At 45.1% G+C, this 12781-nt stretch overlaps 1 protein-coding gene across 4 annotated transcripts in view; it reads right to left on the bottom strand.

The window, feature by feature from the left end:
• GALNT14 (polypeptide N-acetylgalactosaminyltransferase 14) overlaps window positions 1-12781 on the bottom strand; it is a 228318-nt gene that overhangs the window by 162531 nt on the left and 53006 nt on the right. The window contains exon 2 of one of the 4 annotated variants that reach the window (XM_011960559.1): window positions 6303-6435. The exons of the other annotated variants lie outside the window; for them this stretch is intronic. Within the exon in view, the coding sequence (XP_011815949.1) occupies window positions 6303-6326 (24 nt within the window). The 5' untranslated portion in view covers window positions 6327-6435. The remainder of the gene's footprint in view (window positions 1-6302; window positions 6436-12781) is intronic. 4 annotated transcript variants of the gene reach the window in all.

Below are 12781 nucleotides of genomic sequence, written 5' to 3'. Positions count from 1 at the left end.
AGCCCTAGGGGATAACTAAGTCCAATTCCAAATATGACATAGGCATCTCTCCTACAGGATCCCTCATTTCAGTGGACAGGGACAAAGTGACTTCCCTCAAAGCCTTCTAGACAGAAGGTAAGAGACGAGAGCTGTGCAGACTAGGCCACCAAGCAGAGACGTGCCAGACAGGGTGGCTCAGTCCAAAAGGACTCCTACCGCAGTGCTCCTTCTGTGACATGTGACATCTCTGCCTTGCTCTGGGCTTGCTGATTGTCTACTTGTGCCTTCTTTGAGCCCTATATTTTTTACACATAATAATAAATTGGTTTTTGCTCTTAAACAGTTGAGTGTTAGATGCACGGAAGATGTCAACAGGCAAAGAACCGAAGTTCAGGGGAAATACTAGGAGCTTCAGGGCACAGGCAATCTTTACAGGGAGAATTCTTCCCCGGACTGCTTGAGTGATGGCAGCAATTGGTCACCTGGGATAGTATGTAAGGGCTTCCAATCTGGAATCAAACCACCCCCAGCTCCAACACTAACCAGCTGCATGATCTTGAGCAAGATATGCAGGGTCAGTGCTCCAGGGTCCTCGTCTACAAAATGGGAATATGATGAAGAGGGACTCATTCTATTGGATTTTTGTGAGGTTTACATAATAGAAATAACTTTGCCCTATGCCTGGCATATGATATGCACTCAAAACATGTTACTTATAAATATGGGACTTAAATATAAACATTTGTTGCATGTTGACTATATGCAGATATTGTTCTAGACATGGGAAATAGAGGAGTCAAAAAAACGAAGATTTTGCCCTTGTGGAGCTTGCATTCTAGTGGAAGAGAAGGACATATCAGTCGATAAATTATCTCTACTATGATAAATTTGGGGAATAAAGAGGGAGGGGGAGCAGCATTTGGGGAAGGATGCAAGGGAGGGCTCCTCTAAATAGGGTAATCATGCAGCTTCCCGGAGGGAAAACAACTGCAAAGGCCTGAGACATGCTGCATAAAGTTTAAGGACCAGCTAGGGGCCGGTCGGACTGGGGCAGGAAAGTGAGAGAGAGAAGAAAAGAGATGAGGTCAGGGTGGCAGGGAAGAAGGTGCCAGCTCATATGTGGCTTTGGAGTCCTTGATGAGGACCGTACATTTTATTCCAAGTGTGGCAAACAGCCACTAGAGGGTTGTGACTTGGGGGTTGACTTGGATTCACATTTTAAAATACCATTAGCCTGTGTGGGCAAAAGACTAAAAGGACACCGTTACAGACTGCTGGATGGTCCAGGTGAGAGAAGATGGTGGCAGCTGTGCTAAGGGGAGGAGTAGAAGCCTCTCCTTCCATTACCACACAGGGCCTCTGCCTTAGACCATGCTGGCTACTTGTCTACCTGCATATTTATTGGGGCCCTGAGTTCTCTGTGCATAGTAGTAATTAAATGGGGTTTTACAACAGCTGCCTGTGAGTTGAGGACCTAGAAGAGGTAAATGTGGATGAGAAATGGCCCCATGGTGCAGAGGAAGTAGGAAATAGAGGACTACAGCTCACTGCCCAGGAGAGGACACAGAGTGACGGGAGACGGCGCCAAGCAGGCAGTGCCAAGCAAAGCATGCAGCCTACATATCCAGCCCTGATGGGTCCAACTCTGAGCTGCCTGACCTTGGAGAAGTCGCTTGACATCCCAAGCTTTGGCTTCCTCATCTGTGAAATGGAGCTAACAAGGGGCAGCTGCTGTGAGTGCCCGTGACAGTCCATATGCAGAGCTGGGCACACAACAGGGGTTCAACAGCCCCCGTGCATCTTTGGGGTTTTTTGTTTTTTTTTTTTTTGGTTTAAAACCACCACTGTTTTTTATTTCTCACATCTCTGGGTAAGCTTGGGATCCTGCTGACCTGGGCTGGGTGGGTTGATCCAGGCTGGGCTCGCTCATGCTGTCTATGGGCAGCTTACAGGTCTGCCTGGGGCTAACTGATTCAGGATGGTCTCGGCTGGGAAGTCTAGGCCCTGCTACACACGATCCTTCATCCTGCAGTAGTGGCTACTATACTTGTTCTTAGGCAGTGGTAGAGGTCTAAGAGGGAGACAGAGAGAAAAAAGAGAGAAGGAGGGGGAGAGAGAACACTCATGCAAGCCCTCTTGGAGCCCAGACTCAGAATTTTCTTATTATCACTTCTATAATATTCTATTGGCCAAAGTAAATCACTCAAGACTCAAGAGGTAGAGACACTGACTCTCTTGACTCAAACTGTAAAGGCTGTGGATACTGAGAAGAATAGGAAAACTGGGGCCATGCTGTCCTCAACCTATGGCAACAGGATCTAGGATGTAACTGTGGTTTTGTCCATGTACCTTAATATGGTTGGGATATTTGTCCCCTCCAAATTTCATGTTGAAATGTAATCCCCAGGGTTGGAGGTGGGGCCTGGTGGGAGGTGTTTAGGTCGTGGGAGCGGATCCCTCACAAATGGCTTGGTGTTGTCCCTGTGAAAATGAGAATGAGTTCTCGCTCTGAGTTTATACAAGATCTGGTTGTTTAAAAGCGTGTGGCACACCCTTCCTTCTCTTGCTCCTGCTCTGGCCATGTGAGATGCCTGCTTCCCTTTTGCCTTCTGCCATGATTGGAAGTTTCCTGAGGTCCTTGCCTGAAGTAGATGCCAGCACCACGCTTCCTATACAGCCTGCAGAACCTTGAGCCAATTAAACCTCTTTCCTTTATAAAGTGCCCAGTCTCAGGTATTCCTTTAGAGCAAAGCAAAAGCAAACTAGCACACATCTTTTATATGCAAATGTGTCTCATGCATCTTTGAGCCTCCACCCACCTAGAAGCTGCTCCTAAAAGGTTTGTTGATTGATCTGGAAGCAATCAGAAACAATCTCTGTGTCATGGAGATCGGCTTGAAAAGTGTTTCTTGAATGATGCAGAATGTGTGTCACAGCTGGATATGGCAGCATTTCTGAGAAATAGAGAGGCACCGGCAGGGAGAGGCTCAGCTGGCCCGCGCCCAGCCCTGAGAGTGACAGCGTGTTTACAAGAGCTATTAGGGGCTGCTGCTCCTCTGTGCTCATGGGATGATTTACTCCACCAGGACTGCCGGGCTGCTGCTTTTCCTTTCACTGCTGAATTGATGACTGAATCACACATATTCAATTTCAATAACATGATTTCACTTCGAGGTAGGCAGGAAGTCCAAAGCCCACTGTCAGAAGACCCTTCCCCCATGCTGGGTTCTGCAGCTCTGGCAAGTTCTACAGACACATTTGTGAGTGAGGGAAAGAAATCTCTCTAAAGCACCCTACAAACAGCTCTGACAGCCCCAAGTCCCATAAGAGCAGGGGCTGCATCTGGTTGTTTGGCAGAGAATTCCCTGAGCACAGTGCCTGACACCTACTTTAATGAATACTTCTAGACTGAATGATTCGACCTATCCATCTACCTGGTCAGAAGCTGTCTTAACTCGAGCAGACATAGATCACTAGCAGACTTGGAAACCACTGTGTACAGAAAACAGCTGGAAGAACTGGAGAAAAGAGTTGAGTAGGAAGGAGGCCAGGACATGATGCTGCCCACGAATATTCAGTGAGTAGTCCTACTCAAGTCTCCTCCCATTTATTGAGTACCCACCATGTGCCACACAATACAATCCTTCTAACAAGTCTTCAAGGTCTATTCTATGACTCATTCTCTGCACAAATAAACTAAGGCTCTGAGAAGTTCAGTGACTGGCCCAAGAGGACATAGCCCTAAGTGCCAGGCAAGGATGCCACCCAATGTCTCATCCACGGCGCCACACTTCAGAACCCACTCTGCTCCTGTCTCCACTCCCCCTCTGAGACCACCATCCTCTGGAGATCCCTTTTCTGTGAAAAACCTATATCAATCAGCATACAGTGGCAAGGCACAGGTCCTACAGAAATGGCCACTGGAGGATGAGGTCACCAACATTTCCACGGGGTAAGTCCCGTTTAATCCCTGTTGCAAATGCAAAAGGAGCACTAGATAGGGGTGTGTATACATACATATATTTTTTACATGTACATATACATTTAGTGGCCTCAAGAAACTCAATCCATTTGAAAAAATTGGAAATTGTGAATAATGCAATAATACTGTCTTATTGATTTAGACAGTAAATATCAAAGGTAGGAAATGATATGATTTGTCACCCAAACTGGAACACTTTTAAGAATAAAGAAAGGCACTGCTCTTGGACAACAGGTGTAAATTCATACTAGCCAAGATGAACCAGGACTTAAGATCACCATTGCTAGATGATCATAAGTCCCAAAGTAAGGGATGCTCAGCTTCCCAGGGCCTTATACAAGTGCTGAATTTTGCACAATGCCACTCCATCCCTCATGACAACAGCACTGATTGTAGATGTTGTAGAGAAAGAGTAATGATTACTGTTGCTATTTATATTAGTTTAGTAACAATCCTTGTAATAATTGCAGCTTCTGTTTATTACATTCTGCAGAAAATGTGCCATGCTATTACAAACATCACCTCATTTGTTTCTCACAGTGATAAGCAGTGGGCATTTTTAGACTCACTTTACAGACAAGTAAAACAGGTACAAAGAGGTTAGGATAAATGACAAGCCCAAGGTCACAGAAGTGAGTATTCCAATGCAGGACAGTCTGATTTTAAAGGATCTCATCTTAGTTACAAGCTATAGGTCTTCCCATTATTTCTTTTTACCTATATTCCTCAAGAAACTTATGAAATCTAATATACACACCCATCTTTTACCATTCACAACTCAACTTCTATCATGTCCAGCAATTTCCTTCTCTCCATTTTAACATCTGTCTCCCTCTTTAACTTCTGTCCTTTTCCCTTCAATTACCTCAGGAAATATTTTATCCTCTCTCTAAATATTTCTTTCCCCATCTTCACTGCTGCTGCAAACCTCCAAAGATATTAGTCTTGTCTGATAAATCCATGAGTCTCTTTATCAGGGCAAATGAAAGCTTAGGTTGCAAAATGAAATTTTAAATGATAAACAGCTTTATCATTCAGTAATGACATTGAAAGTACCCAGAAGTCCCCTTTCAGAATCCCCAGAAATCTTCATTTACCTCCTTATCTTTCTTTAATTAAACCAACTTTTCCCTGACGACCAGGAAAATACACACATTTCTCACTCAATTCTATCACCTTTGGGTGTCATTCCTTAATTAGCAAGATAGCCACATCACTTCCCAGTTACCATTGCGTGTGCATAGCTTTTCAGTTACAGTCTAGGTTAAAAGGCTATTCTGGGTTGGCTGAGACACCAGATCAAGATTTATCATGTTGTGTCCACAGAGGAATGTATAGTAGGTTACAAAATGGAGTTGTGGAGCCTAGCTTAACGAAAGAGTGAGACCAGGCCAGGCCAAGAGGCTGGAGCAAGTTGGAAGAAAACAGCTCAAGTCAGAAGTTGAGGACATTGCTATGTACCAGAGGTGAAAATGCAGGACAAAATAGAAAGAGGCAAAGGTGAACTTGAGAAGAGACTGGCTCCAGTGGAGAGAGTGCGGGTTCTAAAAGGAGCAGGCTGGAAAATAGCCCAGGACCGATTATGTTCATTAGTCAATAGGGACAACAGCTGAAAAGTATCAGGCGTAAGCTATGGCAGGGAAAGTTCAGGCTCATTAGGAGGAGAAAACTTGAATGGTAATGATCCTCCTGGCCAACTTTCAAGTTTTAGCAAGGCTGTGAAAATGTTAATGAGGTTGGATAACATTAGACGATCATAAGTTCACCTGGTCAGGCCCCCGACCCCGTCTTAATGCGCCTTCCCCTTATTAAAGAAACACAGATTGATAAGAAAACCCTATTATTGTTTTAAAGGCTACCAGAAAATTGTCCGCAGAGTTAAAGCCAACTAAGTGGCTTATAGAATAAAGGATCTAAGCCTGAATTTTTCATCAAAGCAATCCTAGGTTGATTTGGCCTTCTAAAGGTTTCTCTTCCCACTCCCTGGAGCCAGATCAAATCAATCCCATTCACCCTGCGCTATGCCTGGCTGATGTGAGCTGTCTTGAGGCTAGCCCTACAGAAGTACCAGAACCAGGGGGCTCTCAGGCCCTGGGGCCACACCGCATGCTCAGGACAGGGCAAGGCAAACATTCAGAAGCTGGATTGCATGGTGAGACTACAGGCTGAAAAGCAGGCAAGCAGGCAGCATCCGAGAACAGCACAGGCACACAAGATGAAGGCAAGGGGTGAGATACAGGCCTGGGAGAACCCAGGCACAGGAAAGCAGGGGAAAGCAGGGCAAACTAAGGTTTGGGGACCAGGAGAGCAAAGGACTACAAATTCAGTTCTGACTCACTGGACATGCCTCATCTTGGGCCATGGCTGTTCCATGCCTGGGAGGGAGAGCAGGGGAGCTACACTGGGGTGCTGAAATTGCATTCAGAATGAAATGGGTAGGCTCAGGGGTCAGCTGCAAAGTATTTTCAATTCTAGAAAACATAAATACATGAAAACGCATATTACAATATTTGGCATAGGTGACCACCAGCTTGTTTGAACGCAGTGCCATTGCCCAGCCTCCACATCAGTGTGGAAGTTGGATGGACAGGAAGGATTCTCCTCCAATTAGGAAGCCACACTTCTAGGGATGATGGCTTCTGGGTGAGGCTTCCATTCACTGGTTATATGGCAGATCCACCTGACAGCATCAGGACATACCCTGAGAATGACCCTGTTTGGAAGATGCACCTGAATGTGTGTTCAGAGTTCTGAGCTAAGAAATCTGGGGGTGACCAACCCAGAGAGTCATTCCTTACCTAAGAGGAAGAGCTGAGCCTTCGGACTGTCCTGAGGAACTCAGGCTGTACAGGTGATCAAGGCCCTGTGTTTGGGATTAAATGAAGGCTGCCAGGTGGAGGTTGTTAAGGGAAGGGTGCTAAGTCAAAACAGTAGATGAACAGCATGCTTTTTGTAAGTGGTTGTGATTCTCCTGCCCAGCCTGCTGCCACCAGACCTCCCTGTAAGTTACCCTCCTGTTAATAAAACCCTACGTCTTATGTGTTGGCTCTGGGTCTCTTCTTCAGCCTCTTGGACATGGTGTCACCCCTGTTGAGGTTAAAAGGGATCTGGCACAACACTAACAAAGTGGCGGTATCAGATAAGAGCACCCCACGGGCTTCCTTAGTGAGGTACAGTCCCGCAACACAACACTGGTCCCCCATTCTGGGCAGAGAGGAGGCTCATGTAGCTCAGCCCCTACTGCAGCTACTCCCTCTGGTGGTCACTTCCCAGGCACTGGGCCCTCCTGCTGCTCCCAGGGAAGGCAAGAGCTGGACATTCAGGGAACTGCTCTGGCTTCCAGCAGTCCCGCATTTGGCCAGTTCCCTGCAACCTGGTGCCCAAATAGGTTGGTTTAGGCAGGCAAGAGCCCTGCAGGCATCAGGATGCCCACTCAAAGGGATGCAGTGAAACACATCAATGAAAACAGTGCATGGGGCAAAATCAGAGCTGACCAAAAAGAGTTTAAATGAAACAGGTCAAAGAAAAGCAGAATATGCAGTGAAAACATTAACTCAAGTGGGTGTGGCCACCTGAAAATTGGACTATGATACTCAGCACCTTAGGTAAGGATGAAAAACCAAACCAAACACATTACGCTGAATAATGGGGAGAATAAGGTTATCAGATAAAATACAGGACACTGGTTAAGTTTCCATTTTAGATATATGATGAATAATTTTTAAGTGTGTCCCAAATATCACAAGTCATACTAAACTTATTTGTTGTTTGGTTGAAATTTCAATTCAACTGGGTGTACTCTATTTTTATTTGCTAAATCTAACATCCCTGCTAGAACTAAGTGGTGTCCATTCCATTCTCAGACTCTTAAGTGCAGCCCTGTACAAGTCCAGCAAAGGTCAGCTGTAAATGAGTAATAGTTACATGTTTGTATATGGAGAACAGTTTTCTTTAAAAACAAATCACTACTTTGCAGAGAGGAAGATGAAGAGAAAAAAACTGTCTAAATTCAGGAATGACTTATTAAAGAAAACTCCCTGTCCTGGGAGTCTCAGATGACATGGTTTCTCATCCCAGGCTTTGTGACCTGTGAAAGTCACTTCATTTTTACATGAAAGAGTTAGTTTGAGGATGGAACTAGGGAATCACTGGGTTCTATTAAACCCTAATGTTATGATTCTATCCAATTAGAACTATGTGAATGGGGGAAATGCATTTGTGTTCTAGATCCTAGGAAAACAAAACTGGAAGACGCCTGTTTCTGCTTGAAAGATGCAAATACTTAATTTTCTGGCAGATACAGAATATATGTGGCCACGTTCTAAGAAATGATGTCATGGGGCTGAGCCAGAAACATGCTCAGAAAGGATGGAGATAAAATCATAAACTCAAGATTGTTATTTGGCCTCAAGATGTAAGGGGTTCCTCCCAAATATTCTGAGGCTAATTTGATGGAAGAGAAGCATGCCTCTCCCTAACACAGCCCTATCTAAGACGATATCTCATTCCAAATACGTTGTTGCTGTGAGAATACTTTCCGAAAATAAAACCCAGTGGATCCTAGTGAAGAGAATCTTTTCAGATATGGTAAAGCTCAGTTAATCATGAATGATACTGATAAGGCCTCGTGAAGGTCACTCCAATAGCCGACAGAAGTCAAGTATATGGATTCGTGGCAATAATGAAGACAAATATCAAGTTTGTCATTACAGCTATTTCTTCTCTACACATAACAAGAATGTTTTCCAAAGGAGACTGATTCAGTCTAAACTTGAAAATCATTTGGGAACTACAAAAGTTGAAAAGCTTACCTTTCTTTTCTAACATAAAAATAAGCAGGAAGGAAAGGGTAAAGACTGAGTTAACTCCAAAATATAATATTACAAGTGTTTTGGGTTGGACCTGCCTCAAACAGTCCAATTTATCTCAGCAAAAAACACATTTTTACACTTATAGCAAAAAATAGTTAAACATTCCAAAGTGCACATGCTTATTTTGTTGGGAAAATTATACACATTTGTTTGATTAGCTTTGGTAAATAAAATAACCAAGTCATCACTCAAGACTCAGACGTGGCTGCAAAATTGATTCAATGAAATGTCAAAATAAATCATAGCTTAAAAATGCATGGTATGTAACTTCTAAAAATGAAAACCACATCTATCTCTGTCAGAGTTGTGAAGACTGTGCCTTAAAATTGTATCAAAAATGAATGCAGTTTTGAAGGAAAAATATTGATTTAATCGACTCTTCCTGACTAGTGATTCAAATCATGATTTGAATCAATTTGATTTTAATCGAGCCCACCCTATCCAAAAGTCATTTATACGTGCCTTTGGAGTGCAAGATGTTATTTTCAGCAGCCTATTTATCATCCTAGTTATAGGATACTCAGACTGATATAAAAAGAGTGGTGCTGTCTATGTCACATCAACAGGGCAGGGAGCACAGGCTCCTACAAACTTACCTAGTTGCAAATAATCCCAGTAAGGTCAACCACGCACCAACTACACGTAATAAGGGACTGACCAACAGTCTCAAGGATGCCAGGACCTGAAATCAGGCAGAGTCTTGGGACAGTCAGTGGACTGCAGACAGTCCCAGCAACAGGGAAGAGGAATGCTTCCTGAGCTAGAGATAACACACAACAAGCAGGGCACTTGGCCTCAGGCAGGAGCCAAGGCAGCCTCAGGATCCAGAAATCAGACAGAAAGGCCAAGTCTCCACAAACAGTTCAAGGGCAACTCTTGTCTCTTGCAGAACTCTGAGATGCGGGAGGTGAGGAAAAAGGCTGGCCTCAATCACCAAGGCTATAATAGTCAGCAGGTCTTAGTCACAGACGGAGCTGAAAGCCAGAGATCAGGACAAGGCAGATGCCTGGAGAAAGCCAGCTTCTAGAACCAAAGGACTAGGAGGCTGACCCGAAGCTGAAAACATGAATTAGGTATTCAGGGCAATCATGCAAGGGTTGATCAGGTGAACTAACTGTAACCTCTGCCTCTGCTGCCTGAAGGGTATTATCTACCTCATAAAAAACTGTAAGTGTGTGGCATAAGTCTTGGCATATGGAAAGTGTTCAATGTTAGTTACTGATGATAATGATGATGATAAAAAGGAAGAAATAATAATAAAAAAGCAATCGGCTGGGCACAGTGGCTCACGCCTATAATCCCAGCACCTTGGGAGGCCAAGGTGGGTAGATCATGAGGTCAAGAGACTGAGACCATCCTGGCCAACACGGTGAAACCCTGTCTCTACTAAAAAGACAAAAATTAGCTGGGCATGGTGGCACATGCCTGTAGTTCCAGCTACTCGGGAAGCTGAGGCAGGAGAATCACTTGAACCTGGGAGGCGGAGGTTGCAGTGAGCCGAGATCACGCCACTGCACTCCAGCCTGGTGACAAAGCATGACTCCGTCTCAAAAAAAAAAAGAAAAAGAAAAAGGAAAAAAAAAGAAATCTACTACTATTAATAATAACAATAATAATAATGTAGCCTGCTAGGGTATCCAGTGGTCCAGTTTGCCCAGGATTGGAGGGCTTCCCAGGATATGGGGCATCCAGTGCTATCACTAGAAAGAGCCAGGCAAACTAGAATGGTTGACAATTCTATCCCTGCCATGCACCCAGCCTGATCGACAGGGCATGGGTTGGGTCAGAACCTGTAGATGGCCTTAAGTGCCTTTAGCTGTGGGGATCAGAGAAGGGTGGAAGCAGGAAGCTAAGCACCACACCTTCTTTGAGGTATAACTGAGTTTGTTGTATGAGGATCATGGTCTGGCTTTTCCCTTCAAGGCACCTGGTGAAAGGAATGTAGTGAATCGATAATCATTAACGAGCTGTCTGGTCTAATCATTTTCTCCCATTAGTTCCAGTTAATAAGAAAACAGAACAAGGAGGGAGGAGGAGGAGGGTGAGGAAGCAGGATCTGGCCATGTCTGGGTTTACTGAGTTTCAACTGATCTCAAAGGTCCCATCCTTCACCCAGTTTTAACCTCCACCCTATGCCCCACTGCATGAGTCTGGCACAAGGCAAGCACTCAATCTATATGCACAGTATCTGAGAAAGCTGAGCGGTGGGGTTGGGATCAGATCTGCTGCCTCCTTGGACATGTCTTTGTGGAAAGGTGTAGGTGCCTGGCTAGGAATTACTGTGTTGAAGTCATGGTTCAGTGGACAGGCACTGCTGCCCTGTGCTAGGCAGCCCGAGGTCCAAGTCCTTCCCTATGTGTGATCTGAGGACAGGGCAGTTACACAACCTTGCACCTGCTCCTGGTAATGCTGCTGCTGCTAAGTCTTAAAACAGCAAAAGCAAGGAGAAGCCGGAGAAGTCCTGGTGAAAGGCTGGGTGGCTGGTGAACTGCCGGGGATCCCGCAGTTTCCTCAGGGATTTGGGGGTGGATTTAGGAATATGATATCTAGAGGTTGCTTGTATATAGCCCAGTAAGGGAGAAAGAGCACTGGATTCAAAGTCAGAACCTGGATGTTTATCTCAGCTCAGCCACTCCACAAATGCAGCTCAGCTAACACATACTGAACAAGCATCAGGACCGGCCACTATGTGGGATACTTCCTTCAATTTTATCCTTTTATCTTCAACACAATGTATTATTATCCCCCATTTTCTTGATAAGGAAACGGTCTCAAAGAGGTGGAAACTGAGGCTAAGAGAGGTAAGCCGGTCAAGACAACACACTACATACATGGTTCAGTGTGTTGGCTGAAGCTCGAAGAGGTAATGCTGGAATCTTGAAGACGTGGGGCAGGACAGGGACTGGGAACATGTACTGAAGTGATGATGGCTGATTCAGGAAACAAAGGATCTCAAGGCCAGAGGAAAGCCTTTTTTGGACCAGGCAGCCAGCATGGCATGTAAAGCACTACAGTTCATGTGTCTAGTTCCAGATGTTTATAAAGCACTTCAGTGCCCTGACCTGATGCTCAGCTTGCCTGGGCCATGGAGTGGGGCTATATTCTTGGAAACACTGCTAACGGGAAGCATGGGTGCAAACATCTCAAACAAGACAAATAATGGGTTTCTCTACTCCTTGGTAGCTGAGCAGCCTAATGCAAGTCATTTAACCTCCCTGAACCTCAGTCTCTTCATCTAACCTGCCTCACCCATAGCTGGTGTGAGAATTAAAGGTAATGTGTGTGGCCAAGTGCAGTGGCTTCATGCCTGTAATCCCAGCACTTTGGGAGGCTGAGGCAGGTGAATTGCCTGAGGTCAGGAGTTCAAGACCAGACTGGCCAACATGGTGAAACCCCATCTCTACTAAAAATACAAAAATTAACCAGGCATGGTGGCATGCACCTGTAATCCCAGATACTCAGGAGGCTAAGGCAGAATTGCTTGAACCTGGGAGGCAGAGGCTGCAGTGAGTGCCGAGATCACACCATTGTACTCCAGCCAGGGTGACAGAGTGAGACTCCATCTTAAAAAAAAAAAAAAAAGTAACGGGTGGGGCATGCTTTGTACTGCATGGGATACAGTGTAGTACTCCATGCAGGGGAACATCATTCAGGCACATTTGCTAAGCTGCCAGGGAAAGCCAAATGAAAGCTATCTGACTCTCCCATTAGTGGCATTTCACCATGCCAGACTAATTTGTCTAACTAGAAATCTGACCCGAAATCTCCATGCCCCACTCCCTCATCTTCCAGGCATTCAGAAAGGCAGGCTTGCACATTTACTACCAGGGACATCAGGGCACCCCAGAGCTATCAGGATAATGAGAAGGGCCTCCAGAGAGAGAGAGGAGCTGGTACTAAAGCATGACCTTCAGGGCCTTAAAAAGATGCACCCAAGAATGGCCAC

The sequence above is a fragment of the Colobus angolensis genome, unplaced genomic scaffold (assembly GCF_000951035.1).
Source record: "Colobus angolensis palliatus isolate OR3802 unplaced genomic scaffold, Cang.pa_1.0 Scaffold515, whole genome shotgun sequence".
In the NCBI taxonomy this organism is placed as follows: domain Eukaryota; kingdom Metazoa; phylum Chordata; class Mammalia; order Primates; family Cercopithecidae; genus Colobus; species Colobus angolensis.
Note: the sequence above shows the minus strand (reverse complement) of the source record. Positions and strands in the feature narration are given on the sequence as shown.